General features: G+C 45.8%; 2 protein-coding genes across 9 annotated transcripts in view; one reads left to right on the forward strand and one right to left on the reverse strand.

Moving 5' to 3' along the window:
- Window positions 1-973, forward strand: part of FLI1 (Fli-1 proto-oncogene, ETS transcription factor) — a 115,763-nt gene extending 114,790 nt beyond the window's left edge. For all 4 annotated transcript variants that reach the window (XM_067563701.1, XM_067563692.1, XM_067563682.1 and 1 more), the window contains one exon: window positions 443-973. In XM_067563701.1, coding sequence (XP_067419802.1) covers window positions 443-972 — 530 coding nt within the window. In that variant the 3' untranslated portion in view covers window position 973. The remainder of the gene's footprint in view (window positions 1-442) is intronic.
- A 156-nt stretch (window positions 974-1,129) lies between these two features.
- The window catches only part of KCNJ1 (potassium inwardly rectifying channel subfamily J member 1), a 34,628-nt gene continuing 14,833 nt past the window's right edge, over window positions 1,130-20,924 (reverse strand). For 3 of the 5 annotated variants that reach the window (XM_067563721.1, XM_067563739.1, XM_067563727.1), the window contains one exon: window positions 10,155-13,955. In XM_067563721.1, the coding sequence (XP_067419822.1) occupies window positions 12,816-13,934 (1,119 nt within the window). In that variant the 5' untranslated portion in view covers window positions 13,935-13,955 and the 3' untranslated portion in view covers window positions 10,155-12,815. Of the gene's footprint in view, window positions 1,256-10,154; window positions 13,956-19,722; window positions 20,843-20,924 lie in introns of those variants that run through there. The other 2 variants (XM_067563733.1, XR_010922724.1) reach the window with 2 other exon arrangements.

Below are 20,924 nucleotides of genomic sequence, written 5' to 3' on the forward strand. Positions count from 1 at the left end.
GAGAAGAAATAATACTGTGATTTGGGTGACCAATCACACGGCAGCCCATGGCAAATTATGAACTGCTAGTATTTGCAGCAATGGTTATGAAAATCGTTAGTGAGCAACTTGGGGCTGAAATATGCTCACATCAGCTATTCAGTGAATAATTTTGAATAATGACCATGTTCATAAAAAGCCTGTTTACGAATGATTTGTAGATTTTTAGATTTTAATGCCAGAGGTACCATTCTGATCAGCTAGTCTGACCTCAAACAGAAGAATGGGTTGAGTGACTTGTTTGCTGGGAATAGTTTGTCCAGCCCTCCACAAGAGTTTGTAATGCTTGACGGAAACTTTGCCATCAAAGATTGAGACAGTCCCTCTGTTTCCTGGCTTTGTCTTTTCGTATAAGCAGGAAATGGAATGTCATTTCCTTTTCTCTTTGGCTCACTCCATGCAGGGAGCGGGCAGATCCAGCTGTGGCAGTTCCTCCTTGAGTTGCTTTCGGACAGTTCCAATGCCAGCTGCATCACGTGGGAGGGGACCAATGGGGAGTTCAAGATGACAGATCCTGACGAGGTGGCCAGGCGCTGGGGAGAGCGCAAGAGCAAGCCCAACATGAATTATGACAAGCTGAGCCGAGCCCTCCGATACTACTATGATAAGAACATTATGACCAAAGTGCACGGTAAAAGGTATGCCTACAAATTTGACTTTCACGGCATTGCCCAGGCTCTCCAGCCTCATCCAACAGAGTCTTCAATGTACAAGTATCCATCAGATCTTTCCTATATGCCTTCTTACCATGCCCACCAACAGAAGGTGAACTTTGTGCCCACCCATGCTTCCTCCATGCCTGTCACATCATCCAGTTTCTTTGGAGCAGCAGCATCCTATTGGACCTCCCCTACAGGCAGCATCTACCCAAACCCCAATGTCCCGCGTCATCCCAACACTCACGTACCATCACACTTGGGCAGCTACTACTAGATGCTTTTACCTTCAGTGGCCTTTATCAATCTGGTTGGACACTCTCTTTACTTCTGAGATTTTTTGGACCTTTTTTGGACATCTTGTGGCCTTTGTTGGGGGGAAAAAATTAAATACTGGATATTAATTATTCTTGGATCAAACCTTTTATTTCTGTTATTTTGCCTCTTCTGTCTTGAACTGAGAGATGGATTCCTCTGCAGGCCAGTACTCTGGATTTTTATTTTGGTTCTCAGCCTTATGTCCTCTGTAGGAATTGTCTCTGAAGATTGCTCACCACAACCTGGAATGATTATCAGCATTTGAATTCTTACGAGACGAGAGAAAAAAAGTTAGCAGTCCAAAGGCTCTTAACAAGACATAGATCCAGCCATGGGTCTTAGAAGAATGATATGTTTGTTTATTGGGGACTTAGGACCATATGTGTGTTGCTGGCATTTTTTTTTCTGGTTTGGGGAGGGAATGGAAGATTCAGATATTATGTCGTGAGGACCTGGGACTGCAGGGGACGGCACCTGGAATCTTAGCTTCAATTGAGGCCATTGAGGTTTTTCACCCAACTGGAAATATAAAGTAAAGGGCATTGAAGGAACCTTTCTAGAGCGTGCAACTTGTGTTAGACTGTGTATTAACTCCAGAAACATCTGAGTCCAGAACAAAAGAAAGTAACCTAACATCAAGCACAAATGAAAGCAAAAATGAAATAAAATAAACGACAGCAGGTCCTAGAGCTCTGCCAAAGCTTTCAGGATCGCTAAACGCTACCGATTCGCGAACGCTGTGCGTTTGTCAGACTGCCATCCTAAGGGTCAGCTAATCAGAAGGCAACTTACTGTATAAATTATGCAGAGTTATTTTTCCCTATATCTCACAATATTAAAAGAAAGAAGAAATAAAACGAGTTGACCTCAGTCACAAATGCAGGTTATTTTTACTATCAGATCAGTTGTTTGTGGGTTTTTATGTTGTTGTTTGTCTGGGGGTTTTTGTTTGTTTTTTAAATGTAATTTGTACATCTTTTCAATCTGTACATTTGGGCTGTAGCTTTGTACTTTTTTGCTAAAAAAATAAAATTAAAAAAAAAGACACATGTGACGTATCTGATGGGAATAGAGTCCTGATTCCCCAACCAGATACAAGCAGATTTCTTCTCTGTACTAGCGGGGAACCCGTCTGAGCTCACTGGGAGAGCCCAGAGCACAGTTTTTGTGCTCATTGATTGCTAATAACTCAAGTTAGCTAACGTGTTTGTATTAAAGCTGGTTGAAAAAATGCATCAACGTTTTTGAAATTTTTCATGACAATTTTTCATCAAAATTTTGAACTTTAGGACATTTTAATAATTCTATAAAGTTGTATGAAAATCAGCAAATACCTCCCTCATCCCAAAAAAACAAACAAACAAAAAAAAGCTTTTGCAGAACATTTTCATTAACATTTGAAAATTTTCAGTTACCTCGAATTTGCAAAGTTGGTCCTGATGATCCAGGAATGTTAATTTCAGGACAGGAACATGAAGGTCTTGGAACAAATGTTTCAAGAGGTCTTAGATTAGTATTTAAAGCCTATTAACTAATTCAGAACTAACTGGCAATCATTTAACAGGAGCAAAAATATCTAGTGTAGACGTAACCTCTGAATGTCTGTGTCAATGCAAGTTTTAGTCCACGTGTATCTGGTTGCAGAATTGGGACCTTAAAACACAACATAATAGTTTGGTCATAACTTTAAACAGAAGCACTGATGCCATTATTTAACAAAAGGGGAAAATGAGATCAAATGAATCAGTTTAGGTGTTAGTGCTTTTGGAATGTTTATAGGTAACATTACTGCAATAATCACAAATTTTTTTTAAAAAATTAAAAAAATTCCCCATGGAAATGGGCTTTTGCTACTATATATATGCAATGTATTTTTTGGATATTAAAATATATATAATTTTGCAAGTAATCTTTATGGGTTTTTTTAAATGTATTAAATGTTACACTGACAACTGTTATATGAGGATTATGATATGAAAAATGTGAGAAAATAAATGGTTGTTTTCTTCTCTAAGACAGTGTATTGTTAATTTTTTTTCACCAAAATCACAGCCAAACCATGAATTTTCAGTCTAAATGATATTTATTTTAGATGTAGGGAAAGAAAATAAGAGCAAATTAAATAATACCTAGTCTTTATATACCAATATTCATCAATAGATTTCAAAGCACTTGACAAAGGAGGCAAGTATCATTTATTATCCCCATCTTACAAATAAGGAAATTGAGATACAGGAAGGTGCAGTGACTTGCCAAAGCTTACCCAGCAGGCCAGCAGCAAAACCCAGGTGTCCTGAGTTCTAGTCTAATGCTCCTGTCACTAGAACACACTTCTCTAATGGCTACCCTACTGGTTTAGACTATGCTGGCTCTCCACATTACGGTCTTAATTGAGGATGTAGACTTACCTCTGATTATCCAAGCTTTTGAGTTTTTAACAAGTTATTAATGGAGAATCTCAGCATGTTCCCCCCCCTCCTCACACAAACCTCCTTGAGCTAGTTTTCATGTGCTTGATTAATGAAGCTTCACTCTGAAGAGTGACTCTATAAAAATGGCACCTACTTACCAAACAGATCTGTTCACTGGGTGTATTCCAACTGAGCTGCTGATTTTAGTTACAAATGTAAGCATTTCCTTGTTCAACTGTTTTTATCCATGCTGGTACAGTGATGGTACAACGAGCTGTGTTCTATTCTGGCTGTGCATCACCAAGAGAATTGCTAAGTAATTTCCAAAGGCATGCATGTGCTTTCCCAGGTGTCCGTGATGGCAAAATGTGAAGCCGGTGAGTTTGCACATGTCATTTAGGGCAGCATCGGAGTTGGGAAATGTTCTGTTTGAAAATGATTAGTCGAAACAGAAACTTTTCATAGAAACAAATCTGTTTTGATGATGCAGGATGGACTTTCCAGTCAAAACTGGAGGTAGACTGGGCCTACTGGTTTGGGCCACTCACCGGGGCTGAGGCAGACCCAGGTAAGTGCCCTAGCCAATGGATATCCTGAGCTCATTCTCTGGTTTTTCACAACATTTTTTGAAAGGTCTCAGCTTTGAAACCTCATCATTTTTCACAAAATGGAATTCTGGTTTCCAGCCGGCCCTAACTGGTAATGGCTTACATGGAATGAATTTGGTAGGCCTCCGCCCAGCTCGTAGCAGGTAAGCTTCCACATCACATAATGTCAAATGTGGTGTTGCCTCAACTGGAACAATAAACGTTGTGTTGATAAATCCAGATCACCAGTCTGCAGGGCCGTCAAACTGGCACCTTTAACTAGCACTTAACCCACTAGAGAAAAATCAAACAAAAAAGAACTTCTCTTCGCTACTTTCCCCATGTTACTTGAACTCTCTCTGTCCATGCAGTACCCTTCCATGCCTTCCTACCAGCTGTTTGTCTTAGCTCAAGCCTACCTGAATTGGCTTCATTTAAATACCCTTGACAAGGCGCTACATGGCTGGGCCTGCAGAACAGCAGATTATAGGTGGTGGTGATGACGGCCAGGTGTGTTTGAGACAGGACGTCCACTTGAAAGCAATGTAAATATTTGCCATCACAAAGGATGAGATGAGTCTCTTAAAACCTTTCTCAAACCTGCTTTATGCCTACGCTATATGCAGGGGTAGAAAACAGGAGGCTAGGAGATGGTGGTGTGGCATGATAGAGACCGCTGAGTTGATGGGGAGGCAGAGCGCAATGGATGGAGCCCTGTGTTTCTTACATTAAAATGCAGATGCTAAAAGAGAAGGCACACACAGACTCCGGCAGGTTTCAAAAGGTCCCTAAATGACCACTGGAACGTGTTCTGCTAAGGGGCTAGCAGCCTGGAGCTTGTCTAGTCCTGGAGGTTGAATTCACCCTGGCTTTCCTACTCCATCCCTTGGCCTCATGCCCCTCTGCCCTCGGGTGCTACTAGTTCTTCTCCTGCAAAGAAGCATGCGGGAGAGGGATTAGTAGCTCTGGCTCTGGGAGTTCCAGGGAGGGAGCCGCCAGCAAGACAGTGGGGAGGCCAATGCAAGAGGAGCTGCCTGGGAAGCAGGAGTGAATTGACCTACCTGAAGGGCCGCTAGGTTGTAGCTATTTGAGTGTTCGAAAGAGGTGGGAAGGGCCTTATTCTGCTGGGTTTAGGGCAGAGCAACTAGCGAGGTCACCAGCTCCTCTCTCCATAGCTCTGCTGACTCGGCATGCTGGGTGTTGACTGTGCGCCCGGGGCCAGATTCTGATCTACGTGATGCTGGTGTAAAGCTGGAGTAATGCCCTCAAAGCCAGTGATGCGACACCAGAGAAAATGGCCCCACCTTTGGCCCTAAGAGTCTACCAAGAATCCACAATCCCATCGGCTGGTCCCCATCACTCTAGTAAGGGCTGCAGCAGAGGTTGCCATGACAACCTCTGGTGAGCTCAAAGTGCCATATATACACTAACCATCCTCTGTAGGGACACAGCATCATTCTACACAGGCCGGGGGGGAAGCAGCCTTTCCCTAGCTAGCAGGCTGGGTAAATTCAGGACTTGGATCCTTGGTGCCCTATGTAAGCCGTCCAGCCATGCCCAGCAGGGTTTCCAGTCGCCCAGCAGCTCCCATCTTTGGGTCACCCCAGCACCCATGCCCATCTCTCACCCGAGTTGCAGGGCCAAGCCCTGAGTGGCCCCTCTGCCCTCTCATCCATGGGGGACGAGGCGGCACCTTTCCTGCCAGCAGCCAGCTAGCATGTCCGCCACCCCAGTGGCAGCTGCCTTGCTGGATCCTGGCTGGGGAGAGAAAGTGAGGGAGGCCCAATGTGAGCCTCACCCTCCACACACCCAGGCTGGGCAATTCCAGCCCCAGAAACATCCCCAGCTACCTGCAGCTCTTCCTCAGACCCCCCCCAGCTTCTTCTCTTCCTCGGTTTCCCCTGACACAGCGCCCAATAAGCTACCTCCCAATAAGCTCTCAATAGCTCCCAGCACCCTCTAGCATCCAACCCAGATACCCTAGCATCCTCCAGTACCCTCCCCCTCCCCTGGGAGCCAAGCACCTCCAGCACCCACCCACCTACCCTAGGTAACCGAGCACCCTCCAGCCCTCACTGATGCGCTGACCGTAGGCTGTAGTTTCTGGTTTTGCGAATGTTCCTCAGATAAGCTCCTTAACTAATGCGCATAAGCCCTCACCCACAGCCCGGCACACGTCTTGGCAGCTGCAATGCTGAGCCGCACACGGTCAGTTTGTGATAGCGGGTTACCTACTTTATTCTCTCGGCTGTAGAAAATAGGAGGAAACTTTGGGCCTGCGTCTGCTCTTCCTCGCACTGGTGTAAATCAGGAGTAAACCCAGAGAGGAGGATGAGGTTATAATGGCGCACAAAGGCTGTCTTTTTTTCTGTCAGCTTCTGCAGCTGCTCAGCACACCAGCTGCAGGCCAGACTGTGCATCAAAGCCATGCTAGCACTATAGGGGGGTGCAATTTGGCTGGGGCCTCTGATTGCAGTATCAATACATGGCAATAATAACCCTGAGCTGTTGTTTGGCACTTTTTTCCCATTGATCTCTAAGGGCTTTACGAAGACGGTCAGTATCAGCTGGGGAAACTGAGGCTTCAGGCAGCATATAGCGCTTTTCATCCATAGATATCAAACCTCTTTACAAGGTGAGTAAACAGCTTTATTGCTCTTCTACTGGTGGGGAAATTGAGGCACGGCCCAGGGATAGAACTTGCCCACAAGAATTCACTGGCCAAGCTGGGAACAGACCAGAGGCCTGCCCGTACCCAGTGCAGTGCTCTAGCTACTAAACTCCCCTGCCAATTCAAAACTCCCCGATGGCTGCTCAGAGTCAATGGCAGATATGTGGGTATCAGCGCCCCACTCACACATCACCTCTGAATTCGTCTCGATGATTGAAGCCACCCGATGCCTCTGTAAAGTAGCTAAATATATCCAACCTGCCTGGTGCCAGAAAAGAGTCACTAAATGCATTCAACTTGATGTGATAAAATAAGGAGCTGGCCCAATAAGTTCTTGCTTCGCGCTTTACACACGGCTGTGTCCACGCTGCTAGATTTTTCTGAGCTTAGGGCTACTATCCACTTGGATATGAACTGGCTTTGTTATGTGGAGGTGACGGCTGCCACCTCCTGGGTGCTGGGAATACGACACAATTAAACAGCTCCCTTCAGTCTCCTAGTCCCGCTCCGCGGCCTCCCAGGCTCCCTGCCTGTCTCATGCTGTAGGCTGTAATAACAGAATAATGCAGTCGATTTGCCTGTTCGGTGCAGTGCATGCATGGGACTCATGGACCCAGAAAAGCAGGGGCTTGAGTGGGTGTTTAAAGCTGTTTCATTTGGCAATGGGAAGTTTGAGACAGGAAGTGAAGATGTTTCGTTTCCAGCCTCTCCTGATCTGTCCTGCTTGGCTGAGCCAGGAGAGTTCACTGCTCTCTCCCGTGCAGCAGAGAACTTATTCCAAATGTAAGCTTCCCTGGATGGATGCCTCCATCTCGACACTTATAGCTTGGCCCTGGGAATGCGTCGCATCGTCCTGCTGCAGCATTCTCGCTCTTGGCACAGCCCTGTCCAGCTAAATCCCCACGTTGTTAGAGGCAACTTGGCATCAGTGGCCATCCTGGCATTGAGGGGCCCTAGACTGGAGGAGCAGGGGGTATAAGGTGGGGACTTGTCACATCAGGACTGAGGAGGTGTGTTTGCAGAGGAGGTGGGGGGTGTAGAGAGGACAGAAACCATCAGGGCAGCTGGTCAGAACTAGCCGTGCTGGCACTGCTACGTGTTGACATCTGACACCAAACATTGCCTTAGGCCTGCTAGTGGCGGGGCGGGGGGGGGAGACAGCAAGTGGTCAGGGACCATCCCAGCCAGCCAGTGGCGCTGAACCCGTGCTAGCAATGGTGAGAAAACGTTGGTGAAGTAGTAAGTCCGTTAGCCTCGCTGTGCCTCAGTTTTCTTCTCTGTGGAATCGGGATACTGCTTTTCCCTGCCTCACTGTTGGGGAGAACGGGCGTTGCGAAGATCCATTTATGTCTCTAAAGGGTTTTGAACAAAAGGCTCTAGAGAAGCGCATAGACCACAGCAACGAAAGCACTGACTGAAAAGAGATGGAGCTTTGTTTTCTAACACAGGATCAGGGGGCTCCATCTGCTCTGGGAGATTACATTTATTTTCGTCCTCCAAACTGAACTTTCTTTTCATGGCAATGGAATGACAGGCCCTGAACTAGATTTCCTATGGACTCCCTCCTGAGTGGCATTGTACCCAGCATGTCTCCCGATAACCTTTCTTCCCTGCCCTGGGACTTTATCTGCCGCGTGACAAACACCCTCACTGGACAGAAAGAGGAAATTCCACTCATTGTTCTGCCGCTGCTGGGGTCTGACTAACACACTCTATCTTCTGCCTGGTGTCCACTGTCAGGCTGGGATTGGCAGGAGTTTCCTGCAGTGCCAATCAGCGGGGCCTTCGTGGGAGGAATGCGTTTCATTCCTAGACTCCCGGATAGGTCCCAGCGTGAGCCAGCTCGAAGTAACAAATACAGGCTTGACATACCGTTTTGGCCATGGTGCCACTGACGGGCGGATTATCCCCCTCAATTCCTCTTCTCTGATGGTTTGTCTTCTCTGTTGTCCTAGCTCCTGGGTTCTAGGGATCATAGTGGGGTTCATGACCCCTTCCCATGCTGACTCGATGGGAAGGACTCCCTGTGATGGAAAAGGCTGAGAACTATGGTCCTGTCTAATTAATGAATAGCGGCATAGTTACTTGTCATGGTATAGCAGGGCCATCGTGCAGCCATGTAGGTAAGAGCTAATGAGCTAATAAAAATAATTCCATGGACATCTATGCCACCCAGACAGTGAGGTGTAGGGAATCAGGCACCAGACAGGGAGTCAGGAGACTTGGGTCCTGTTCTTGGCTCTGCCCACGACTCTGGGCGAATTGCTTTGTCCCAGTTTCCCCGTCTGTAAAATGGGGATGAGCCAGCCTTTGTGATGTCCTTTGAGATCTGCAGCTGCGAGGTGCTGGGTGGCATGACTTCCATCAGGCTCTTAAAGCACTTTGCAAATTGTGTCATGGTAGCGAGGGGATGTTAGACCCATTGTTCAGGGAAGAAAAGCGAGGCACAGAAAGGTAAAGTGACTTGCCTTATGTCAGGGACAGGAACCAGCACAGATCTCTTGCCTCTCAATCCAGTGCTCTATCCACTGCACAAGCCTTCCTCATAGACTCTAAGGTCAGAAGAGACCAGCATGATCATCTAGTCTGACCTCCTGCACAACGCAGGCCGCAGGACTCACCCATGCACTCCTGTCACGCGTGTCTAAGCAGGTGACGGATGGTTAAATTCTGGTTTATCCTCCGTGAGTGCTCTGGTGGATTGAAAAGCGCAGGGACATTTTCTCACACCCAGCACATCTGCACAGGATCATGACAAACGCCATGAGCCCAAGAGGGGGGGGCTAGTGGGCCTTTAAATTGTCTTCTCTTTCTTCCCTTGCCCACTTAATTCCCTTTTTTTTTTCCATTTTCTTTTCTCTCTGCTCTGTTTTTTCAAGCCAACTTTTATTTTCTTCTTTTGGCTGACCCACAGCTATAGGGAGATAGCAGAACCACCTCTAAATAGCAGGGCCAGTGCCAGAGAGGAACATTTGTCCTGGTACAGAAGGGGCATAGCTGGCAGTTAGGGAGGAAACTATTAGAAAAGAAAATGCAGCCTAAAAACCAGGGGGAAACCATCCTGACACTGAGTTCTGTCACCTTTCATTATGATGATGATTTAGTTGTAGTGTAGGCGCCTCAATCTTGGAACAGGACCCCCCATGTGCTAGGCGCTGTACATCCACAGAACAAAAAGACAGTCCCTTCCCCAGAGAGTTGACAATCTCATTTTTTTGCAGGATAGACTTCTGAGGGCAGTGAAGGGAGCCCCCTCCCTCCGAGATCTTTCAAAGGGGTCTGCAGAATATGCAGTAGGAAACCAGCTGGCATTGGAGTGGAACTAGATGGGACCTTTTCCAGCCCTAAGGCCCCAGAGCAGCAATGGCATTATTTACTGCGAGTTGACTCAGGCCTTAATTTCAGGGTCTCAGTCAGCCTTTGTCTAACTCTTCCCTTAATACAAGGGGAAACCGAATCTTCTTAGTTTTAATTCCAAAGGCATACTGGTGCTTCTCTCCTGCTGGGGACGGAGCAGTATAGCTTCTCCCTCCATGGACATGGGCTGTATTCCACTCAGGGGATGCCATGCAAGTGGTAGCACTATGGGAAGCTTGTGAGGGCTAGACTAGGCTGCCGTGACTAAGGAAAGGACATGAGTGACAGGATGGTCCTGTGTTTAGGGGTTGAGAGAGCTGGATTCAAATCCTTGCTCTCCCAAAGACTTCCTGTGTGACTTTGAGCAAATCACTTAGCCTCTCTGGGCCTCAGTTCCTAATGTGTAAAATGGGGTTGATAACACTTCCCTCCCTCCCAGAGGTGTTGAGAGGATGAAGGTTGTGGGGTACTCAGATACAAGGTGGGTGTCATATAAATACCTAAGATAGACAGAGGAAACTTTACCTTCAAAACACTGACATGAAGCTAGACCATCTCAGCAGTGACATTTATGAGGTTGCAAAGCTGAACCAACACCATAGTATTGGGCAATTAATACCATGCGGGTGCTAAAGAAGGCTGACTCCGGAAGCAGGCTAGACAGAGACCCAGACAGCAGACAAACTCAGCATGCCGTCTTCTATGACATTTATTTTAATAACTTGCAGCAGGCTCATCACTGTTGCATCTGGACGCACAACATTCAAAACAAACACCTCTTTGTATCCACCTGCAATGGGAAGCAATGCTAACCCTCTCGCCCACAAGGAAAGAAGTACGTAGCAATGGTGGGTGGAGGACAGGAGACAATGTACAATGAAGGGTTGGTCACTCTTCTTAGGACTGACTAATCTTCAAATGGTTTACAGGCATTAACTAATTGTTCCTCACAACACGCCTGGGAGGTAGGTGAGCGCTTTCATCCCATATTATAGGTGGAGACTCAAGGCATGTGTTACAGTGATTTGCCCAAAGCCAAAGAAAGAGCTGCCATGAGAAATGAGAGTTCCTGGCTCCTTGTCCTATGCCCCAACCCACTCATTCTTAAAATAACTCTCAGTATGATTCTTGTCATTTTACGTGACTAATTCTCCTTTTCCTTTCAATCTGTTTAGATCTGTCGGCATTTAGAGTGGGTGAAATAATATCTTTCATTGGACCAACTTTTGTTGGTGAAAGAGACAAGAAGTTGGTCCAGTAAAAGATATTACCTCACCCACCTTGTCTTTCTAGTATCCTGAGACCAACCCAGCAACAACAACACTGCAAACAGCATATAGAAGTGTCATTAGCATCATAACCAGGTTCAACATGGACTTGTGTGATTAAACTGATGGGGGGAAAGCCCCAGGATCACCCACTCGTCTTTGTTCCATCCTTTCCATCACTCAACAGGAGAGCTGGTTGAAAAAATGTGTCGGGGATGGTGGAAAAGTCACAAATTGTTGGCTGAATCTTCCCATTGATATTTCAAACTTCACAGAAAAATCAAAATTAGAAAAATGTTGCCCAGCTATGCTCACTGGGCATGTCTGATTGTTACCGATTGAAAGCTCAGTGTCTCATTCATGTTAATATTTTGCTTGCATAAATGAGGTGAATGAGGTGACCTTACCCAAAGCCCACTGCAGTCAATGCGAGTCTTTTAGCTGATTTATTATTATTATTATTTATTATTTAATTTGTTTTAGAACCAGCCCTTAGAAAATTTAATTCTGAGTGTCTCGGAATTCATATTGCTAGTGTTATAGGCAAAGACCTATTGCACTTCAGAGAATAATGTATTTTATTTTTGTTTGCATTTTTAAGGTATCTTTTTTCTTAAAAGGATACAGCTAGACCTTGTCAAAAAATGTATAGTGGAACATTTTTCCATCAGAAAATGCTGATTCCAAGGAATTGACACATTCTCTGTGAACGTGTCAATTCTATCAAACCATTTTTCCTGCCAGTCCGGTCTCCCCCAACTCCCCGACTCCTTGAACAGCTGCCTCATGGAGTTTTCTGACCCCCTACACAGTCAGTTTTCTGGGAAATCCCAAGAGAGTGAATCAGGCATCTGGGAGCAAGCCAAATAATTCTGTTTTGGTTCTCTCAAAATGGAATTTTTCACACTTTTTCCACCTGCCAAAAAAATTCAAATTTTTTAAATTTCATGCTGATTTGTGACCAAAAAAAAAAATTTTTTTCCAAAAAATCAAAATATATCATGGAAAAGAAATTCAGTTTTTTAGCCAGATCTAAATAAATACATCATCAGACTCAAACTTTGCCTTTGCTTCTGGCTCTTTTTTTTAACCTGCTATCTCTTTTTTTCACATTTCATCCTAAGAACCGTGCCTCTTCCGCACATCTGTGGCCCTCTCCGTGTCTCTTCCTTTAAGGCATATTGTCAGAATTCCTTATGGCTGAAATGCCTCTGGGAACTTAAATGAGTCAGACATTCCAATTTAGCAGCTTAAATGAACATTCCATAGGTAAAAAAAATATACATTCTATGAAAAAAAAATATATATATATATAGTACAGTTAAATAGCATCCTGGAGATCACTGGCATGGTGGTCTTCCTTGATTTAATTCTTTTGAGAAATCAGGTGCTATTTTCCTGTCAAAACAGCCCTGTTCATTTTTCTTCTGTGCTACTAGGTTATTGGGCATCTCAGTATTGAGTTTGTGTTACATTAAAAACTGTCCCAGCCCCATGTGCATACAGAGCTACATTTTTGTGTCGCTGGTTTCATTGACTTCTGATAGGATGAAGCCAGGGTTGTCATAACCTCTCTTTGCTTTGACTTTAGCATCCTTCTCATTGTAGAGGCAAAAGGCACAGTGGGGGGTCTCTACTTCCACAGTCTTGCTGAAGTTGTGGAAGTCTACTCTATACTTCCCTTCCTTGGTCTTGGACACGATGGGAGCAAAGCGGTAGCCCCAGAGTACCTCCTCTGGGATATAGGATGTCCTAACCTGACAGGTAGCACTAGTGGCTTCCACCGTGCCATCTAAAAATACCACCAGTTCAAAATCCTGCTGGAGGATGGTTTCCACTGACATATGGAAGAACGGGCTAGTCTTATCAATGACATGGTAAATAGTCAAAGGGGAGATGAAGAAGAGGTTCTCATTGCCAGCATCCACCACAAAGTCTATGTTGACCTGGTCCAAGATGATAGTCTCTCCTTCTGGAGTGATGGTGGTCTTCAGAAGCTTCCCATAGATGTGGCTCCCAATCAATAGACTCTTCCTCAGGTTGGCCACCCGGATAAGGAGGCACAGTTTCCCACCTCGTTTGCTAATGACAGCATTCTTACTGAAGGTGATGGTCTTGGCTCGTTTTTTGGACCTAGAAATCTTGGCCAAGATAGCACCACACATGAAAGAGTTGATGATGACCCCAAGGATAGACTGGCAGATCAGCAGGAAAATGGCAGTTGCACACTGCTCTGTGACACACCTGAAGCCATAGCCAATGGTAACCTGGGTTTCCAGGGAGAACAGGAAAGCAGAAGTCAAGCCATTTATGTTCTCCACGCATGGGGTGTGGTTTATGGAAGGATTGAATTCAGGAAGGTCTTTATGTGTGTATGCCACAATGTACCAAAGGAGACCAAATAGGAACCAGCTGCCTAAGAATGCTGAGATGAAGATGGTCATTTTGTATCTCCATCTGAGGTCCAGGATGGTGGTCCATATATCAACCAAGAAGACAAACCGTGACTGTTCTTCCACATTCCCAAACTCTATGTTACACCTTCCATCTTTAGATACCAGCCTTGCTCTTCGTCGACTGTGTTCTGTCAGATGACTTGCAAAGCGCTTCCGGAAGTATTTGAACATTTCCTCTATCGACAACGTAGTCTGGACAAAGAACAACATTTAATAAACATTATGAGAGGTAATGATTTTATTTAGTTGGAGATAGAGGAATGAATCCTGCATAAGACTTAAGACACTGACTTGTTTTAGGACATTAGCACACTGGCCCTTGGCCGTTTGGGAAGGATTCCAATTCATATATGAGCAAACGAAAGTGTTCTTGCCCCAAGGAGCATTTCAGTGAAAATTAATAATAGCAGTTTGCTCCATAAGCTTTGCAAACATAAATGAATTAAACCTCACTGCCCTCTATGAATCAGCTAACTATTAATATTCCCACTCTTAGATGAAAAAACTGAGACACAGAGAGTTTAGATGATTCTCTAAGGTCACATAGTGGCCAAGATTTTCAAAAGTGACTAGTGAGTTTAGGTGCACAACTAAAGACACCTTAAAGGGGCCAGATTTTCAGAAACTGAAAGGTTTGGATATGGAGATTTTCATTCAGCTGCTGAAAAGAGAGAGGGACCAGTCTTAGCAATTTTGTATCTTTCTGTATCAGCACTGGAGGAGGAGGGAATGTGAAATGGATAATGAACATTGGGAGGGTAGAGGTAAAGATGGAGATGGGCCTGTACTAGCAATGTTAGATCTGAATGTTGTGACAGGGGCTACCGGAGGGTGCTAGAAGGACGCTATGTGAGCTTAAGAATGACCAAGGCCCTGTTCCCCTAGCAGCTGCCCAAGGTTTCCTTCAGGCCAATTAGGGCCAGCTGAGGCTAGGGTCAGCTGAGACCAATTAGGGTCAGCTAAGGCCAGCATCAGCTGAGACCAATTAAGGACTGCCTGGGAGCAGATATAAGCCCCGGCCAGCCAGGCAGGGGGCTTTTGGAGTTTTGAGAATGGGAGAGGGAGAACTGCAAGTGGCAGGAGCCAGAGAAAAGCACGGGTTTGCCTGCTGGAGAGGCTACTTAGCCCCGACGAAAACCAGGGTAGGGAAGCAGCCTAGAGAGAAGATGTACGTAGTGTCTTGTAGCAGCAGCCAGCTACTGTTACCAGCCAGGGTCTCTGGGTTGGTGTCCAAAGAAGAGGGCAGGCTTAGACACCCCCTACCCTGACTGCCCCTGAACCAACCAGCTAACCTCCTCCACTTTAGAATCTAAGGGCCCGGTTTGGACTGCAGGGGGCTGGAAGGAAGACAGGGCAGAAGCGAGACGGCTGCCATCTTAAGACTGGGGGGGGACCCTGGGCGGCCATTTTGTGCTCACTGCACTGAGAAAGCGCTCGGCCCACAGGAGCACGAAGGCCACCCTACCACAACGTCCATATAGTTATTGTTAATATGCCCATTGCTCTGCTACCTCAGTGCAAATCTTTGATCTAGTTTCAGGTTTCAAACTCTCCCAAAGTCCAAGGGTGGCTGGAATCTGGGTTTTGGTCCAGGCCCATCATTAATAAGAAATGATAAAACTAGAAGGGAAAGAGAGTTTTCTGCCTTCCCAAGCTGTACTGATAAAAAGGAAAGGCCAGATTCTGGCCTCTTTCCTCTGTTTCCTTGCTCATGTGGTCTCCTGTGACTGGCAGCGCTAATAAGAGGGACATGGAATATGAGAGTCACTGATGGGAAAACACAACAGATGGGTTCAACCTGCAAAATTTGGGTCTGGGTTTGGAACTTCTTGAGATGTGGAGTTAACTATAACATCCACATGAAGATCTAAGATCAGATTTTGAATTGCTCCAAAATTCAAGGATGTTCAGATTCAGGGTTTTGATTTGGCTTGCTAGAAAAAGCCTTATTTGATCCGGATGTCAGTCCCCCTGTAAATGTAAGACATAGTTCCCGGGAGAGAGGGCCTATTAGACGAAAAGGCAACACTAATCTATCATGGGAGTGTACAGTATGTACATGTCCTCAGCCGTTGGTGGATCACACTCTTCTCACATGGCCAGGTTTCATTTCATGCTCTAAGCATGTTTCCTGGGGTCAAAGAATTTCAACTTAAAAACAACTAAAATAAATGAAAATAAAAAGTGAGACCCTGAGGGAAATGCGCTCACTGGCTGTTCCAAGTTTAACTTTGCTACATCCCTCTGGGGAGGAAGCCAAGTGGGGCCCGGGGCAGAGTGGGGGTGAAGCAGGGGTGCGGCCTCAGAGGGAGGAGGCCAAGCAGGGGCAGGGCCAGGGTCTGGGCACCAGCACCCCTCACACACACACACACACAGTTCTAGGCACTTGTGCTCAGCCTCCCCATTGCAGGAGTCATGCACAGCCCATGGGGCCAGGTGGGCCCAATTAGCTAATTAGGCTGCGAACGGGGGAACTTTTGGCTGGAGGCAGCTCGCTATAGACCAGGCTCACCAGTGCAGGAAGAGGCAGGTCCTGTCAGGCCAGGGGGCAGGCTGCTCGTGAGGGGGCTCCTGAGGAAAGGAAAGGCAAGGCAAGGGGGCTGCTGGGCAAGACAGCAGGAAAGCAGATAGCGGTCACTCCCTGGGAAGAAGGGGAGTGTTTGGTACACCCAGAGAGAGAAGGGGAACTAGGGAGCGGGAAGCAACAGCAAGGGCAGGGAGAACAAGCCCAGAACTGCTAAGCTGAGGGCCCTAGACTAGAGCCTGGGATAGAAGGCGAGCCCAGGCTCCCCAACCAGCCCTGAGGGGGTGGCCCTGGGGCAGTAAATGGGAAGCTGGCTTAGGACTGTTGATGGGCTGCATCCCGGGAGGGGGAATGCTGAGTGACCTAGCAGGGGGACTGAGTCCCATAGGAGATGCTGAGGCTCCTGCAGCGAGTGGAGCTGCAGACCAGAGTCAGCGTGACGGCGTGCAAGCTGTGGAGGGGGGCAATGGCCTCGAGAACTAATCCTCAGCGTGACCAGGAGGAGGCGCCGGACTAGTGGTGAGTGGAGCGCACCCCGTGACAGCTGTCTGCATCTCTGAACTCTGAGAACAAAACAGCTGAAGTTCAAGTTTCAGCTCCTTAGCACTCAGTCTTGTTCTCTCTGAACTCAGTGGGAACTTCATCATGGGCTTTAGGATGGGGGTTCTCAAACGGGGGGTTGTGAGGTTTTTATGGGGGGAGTCATGAGCTGTCAGCCCCTGCACATGCTGGTTAGGGTGGCATGGCCTGGGGGTCCTCACTTTGGGAGCGGGGTTGTCACAGCTTGAAATATTTTCAAAGGGGGTCCAAGAAAAAAAATTTGAGAACCCCTGCTTTAGGAGGTGCTGGAAAAGCTCTGCTGAAGGTGGCAGACTGATGGGTTATAGAGGGAGAGGCACCTCGGGCTATTGTGTCTCTGGTATGCTGTGGTTTGGAAAGGAGATGAACTGGGTCTCCCATTGATCCTGGTGTATAACATTGTTACAGTGCTTAATCTATGCCTCTGTCTCCTATGCCCAAATTCGGGCTGATGGGACAGAATCCCATCAACAATTCTAGGCTTTGTTATCTAGTGAAGTGACACCCCACAAGATAACCACCTTAGGAACCGTGTGAGGGATTAGAGAGCACAACACAGAGAGTGGATTGTGGTCTGCAAGTCTGCCTCTATAGTGTCACCTACATGTACGCATACTGACACCCATATTATTTGAGCTCGTAGCAGGAATAATCAGGGAGGAGCCATGGATTGCTTTTTCCTGGGCCTTCCGCTGGCTAGAATATGGGTGCATATTAACACTGCTTTTGCAGCATATTTTGGGGTTTTCCTCCAGGAGCCATAATGTTGTCCTTTATATGCACTTGTGTTTGCAAACACTCCCATAGAGTGGGTTACATGTAAATAAATTGTCTCATGGACCCTGCCCCTCCCATTTCCCCCATTCCACATCACTCAGCAACCCTGTGACAGCTACAGCTATTGATTCATTAGAAAAGCTGTTAATGTATTTCTAGCTTATTTTATTGTGCGCTAACCGCTAGAAACGCGTCATACTGTGGTTTTTGGAGGAAATACCCCCAAAATAGGCTGCCAAAACTGATTAATCATAATTCCGTAACCTATTGCTGATATACATGTTGCAGGCGCAGCTGCCAATGTATAGTGATAGACAGAGACTGCAGAAAAGAGAAAGATGGTCCAGGGTTTAGGGAACTAGCCTGGAACCATGCAGACCCCGCATTAATTCTCTGCTCTGCCACAGGCTTCCTATGTGGCCTAAGGCAAGTCACTTAGTGTACATCTACACTGCAGTCATGGCGTGTGGTTAGAGCTCAGGTAGACTTATCCAAACTAGCTTTAATCTGCTCCAGCACCTGATTTAGCTAGTGTGCTCTTCAGCAGGGGCTGTAAGAGCCCACACGGGAGCTTGCACTGTCCCTAGATCTGAGCTAGCTAGATTAAAGCTAGCTGGGAGATAGCTTCATGAGATGCAATAACTGCCCTGCCCTTAGTTGCTTTCTACCTCCGTTCCCCATCCATGAAATTGAGAGGAGAGTACTTCCCTACCGCACAGATGTGTGAGGGAGGTTAAACACATCTAAGTGTGAGGTGCTCAGATAATACGGTGTTGGGAGCCGTGGAAGTGCCTTAGCCTAAACAACAATAAAGGGGGAAACACATTAAAGGCAATCAAAGATGAAAGAATACGAATCAATTCCATCTTGTAAAGTTGGTGGCATATCCCCAGTCCCCTGATGATGGACGTGCCCCTATGTCTCGCATGACTGCATTCTTTCTAAGGATGCCCCCCTGTTCGTATTAAAATAGGCACAGAACTAAGATCATTTCAGTCCTAAAGGGGCTTTTTTACTGTTTGAAACTTCTGCTGCTGAATTAATTGGCTGGAGAAGGTACCAACGCAGGTTAAATTTTAAGCAGACCTCAACTAGGGAAGAGGGAACAAGGTCACTTTTCAAGCACTTCTCTCCAGTTTTATTTTCCTTGGATGCTTGTAAAATACAGCTTGAACAAAGAGCAAATATTCCTGTGCAACAGACCTTTCCCAGTATTTGTCTTTTTTGCTGCTCTTCCTCCATTACTGCCCAGAAACTTGTGCCTTGAAATCTTGTTACAAATCTCCACTTCTGACTCTTTTCTGTGATAACGCTGTGCTGTGGCATCGTGATTTCAGGTGTCCACTAATGAACACATACTGGGTTTGCAAAAGGCCAAGTATTACCCACTGTTTAATGTGTGTTTTACACACACACACTTTATGTGGCTGAGTCATAGCAGCTACCCACCTGCTACCACTCCTGGCTAAAGGATGTAGTCCTTTAACTCAGATGGTAGAAGTCTGTCATGAAGGTCCTGGGTTCCTGGGTTCAGGTCCTACAATCACTGGGGAACGTTACATAAATAGCTACCAAAGAACATACAGAGGGCCCGATCCTGTCTCTTTTGAAATCAATGGGAAATTGACCAATGAACAGGATCAGGCCGTCAAGTCAATTAATGTAAGAAGTAATGAGTAACCTCATCAGAGCATAGTCAGTATTCCTTTAAAATCAAAGCCTGGAAAATAAATCTCAAAATTCTTCTGCCTGATTCCTAAAATCTTACACATTCCCATAACAGACTGTTTTACAAGTCCAGTTCAAGCAATCCCAAGTAGATTAAACAGCCTGAAGATTTACACCCTTACCTAGGTAAGGTGACAAAGGAATTCACCCTTCAACAAACATTTTTATTCCCACACACAACTGGAGTGCACTGATTTGCTTCAGCAAGAACGAAGGTTCCCTTCTCTCTAAGCACACTGCAAGGGTATGTCATAGACCATCTAGACTGATGTAAAGCATGTTCTATACTATACAGTGTTCTCAAGGTCCGTTTGGTTTAAATCAGCAAATGGTAACCCAAATCTATCGTACCTAATATTTACTGCTTGGGGAGATCATGTGGAAAAATTGCTGTCTTTCTGTTCATGGCGTGTGAAGTTCTTGTTGCTCTAATCAGTGAAGTTTCTGTCTGTTCCCAGAGCATTTATAGAAGGTGCACTGCATCACCTGGCCTCTTAAACAATGGGACATTTAAAAAAACAAATACAAACCCCATCACCTTATGTATATATGTAGATACCTCAGATATTTATCTCCCAAGGAATCCAAAAGCTCCACGGCTGTGCTCCAGTTTCATGTTTCACTTTGATCAGTGTAATAAGCAGAAAATCTTTCGATTTCTATGAATTAAGGTTCCTGATCTCTGTGGATTAATTACCCACCTCCTCTCCCATCCTCCATCTAGGATCTCTAACAAATGTCCAGAATGGTATGGCTTTCTTCCAACCATTTGTCATTATTACAGATACTTCCCCTACCTCTTCCTTTCCCTGAAGTCCAGCACACATGCAAGCAGGTAACAATGATCTTATGTCTGTGTACTAGCTGGAGTTCTTCAGTGCATCCAGAAATGGAAATTGAGTGTTTCTCCCCTTGTTTGTTTTTTAATTGTTGTTGTTTTGATCTGACGGTGGGCAGGCACTTTAATTGTTTTCTGGGTAAATCCTCTGCATGGCATTGTGTGCAGACCATGCTAATCTGAGGAAATGGCTTTAATCTGCGCCATGTGCAGCAATTTAGCAGTCATGACTGAAGGAAAGGGAAAAGATTTTTGGTGCTGGTAAATTTGGTTCAGATCTTAGAAGGAAAACACCTTTAAATACCTTGGGATGGGTCCTACCACCCAGTTTCCATTGGGTAGTACCATAGCCATGGTTTCAACTGCATGCAGAGAAATTCTCTATTCCATGTAAGAGTGGCAAAATCTCTCTGTTGGGGAGAGAGCGCCAAAATGGACAATACCACTCACTGAACCTGAGGTTCTTTGGCAAAACACACTTTTGTGAGGGGCTCCGCTGAACTTCTAGGAAGTTTAAGGAGAAGATGGGAGATGCAGAGTTAAAGAATTATTCTTTACAGTCTTGGTTTAGTCTTTCCCAAAAAATTCTTTTTTTGCTCCCTTCTGTCTATTGTTTTCCTTTGTTGAACATGCTCTGAACAAACTCTGCCAAATACCTGTGTCCTAATTCCTTCCAAAATCCTTTTTATTAAAAAAGGCTTGTGAGGTTCAGAAG

Source organism: Emydura macquarii, unplaced genomic scaffold (genome assembly GCF_026122565.2).
Source record: "Emydura macquarii macquarii isolate MOO-44397 ecotype Brisbane River unplaced genomic scaffold, CSIRO-AGI_Emac_v2 contig_312, whole genome shotgun sequence".
NCBI classification, from domain to species: Eukaryota; Metazoa; Chordata; order Testudines; family Chelidae; genus Emydura; species Emydura macquarii.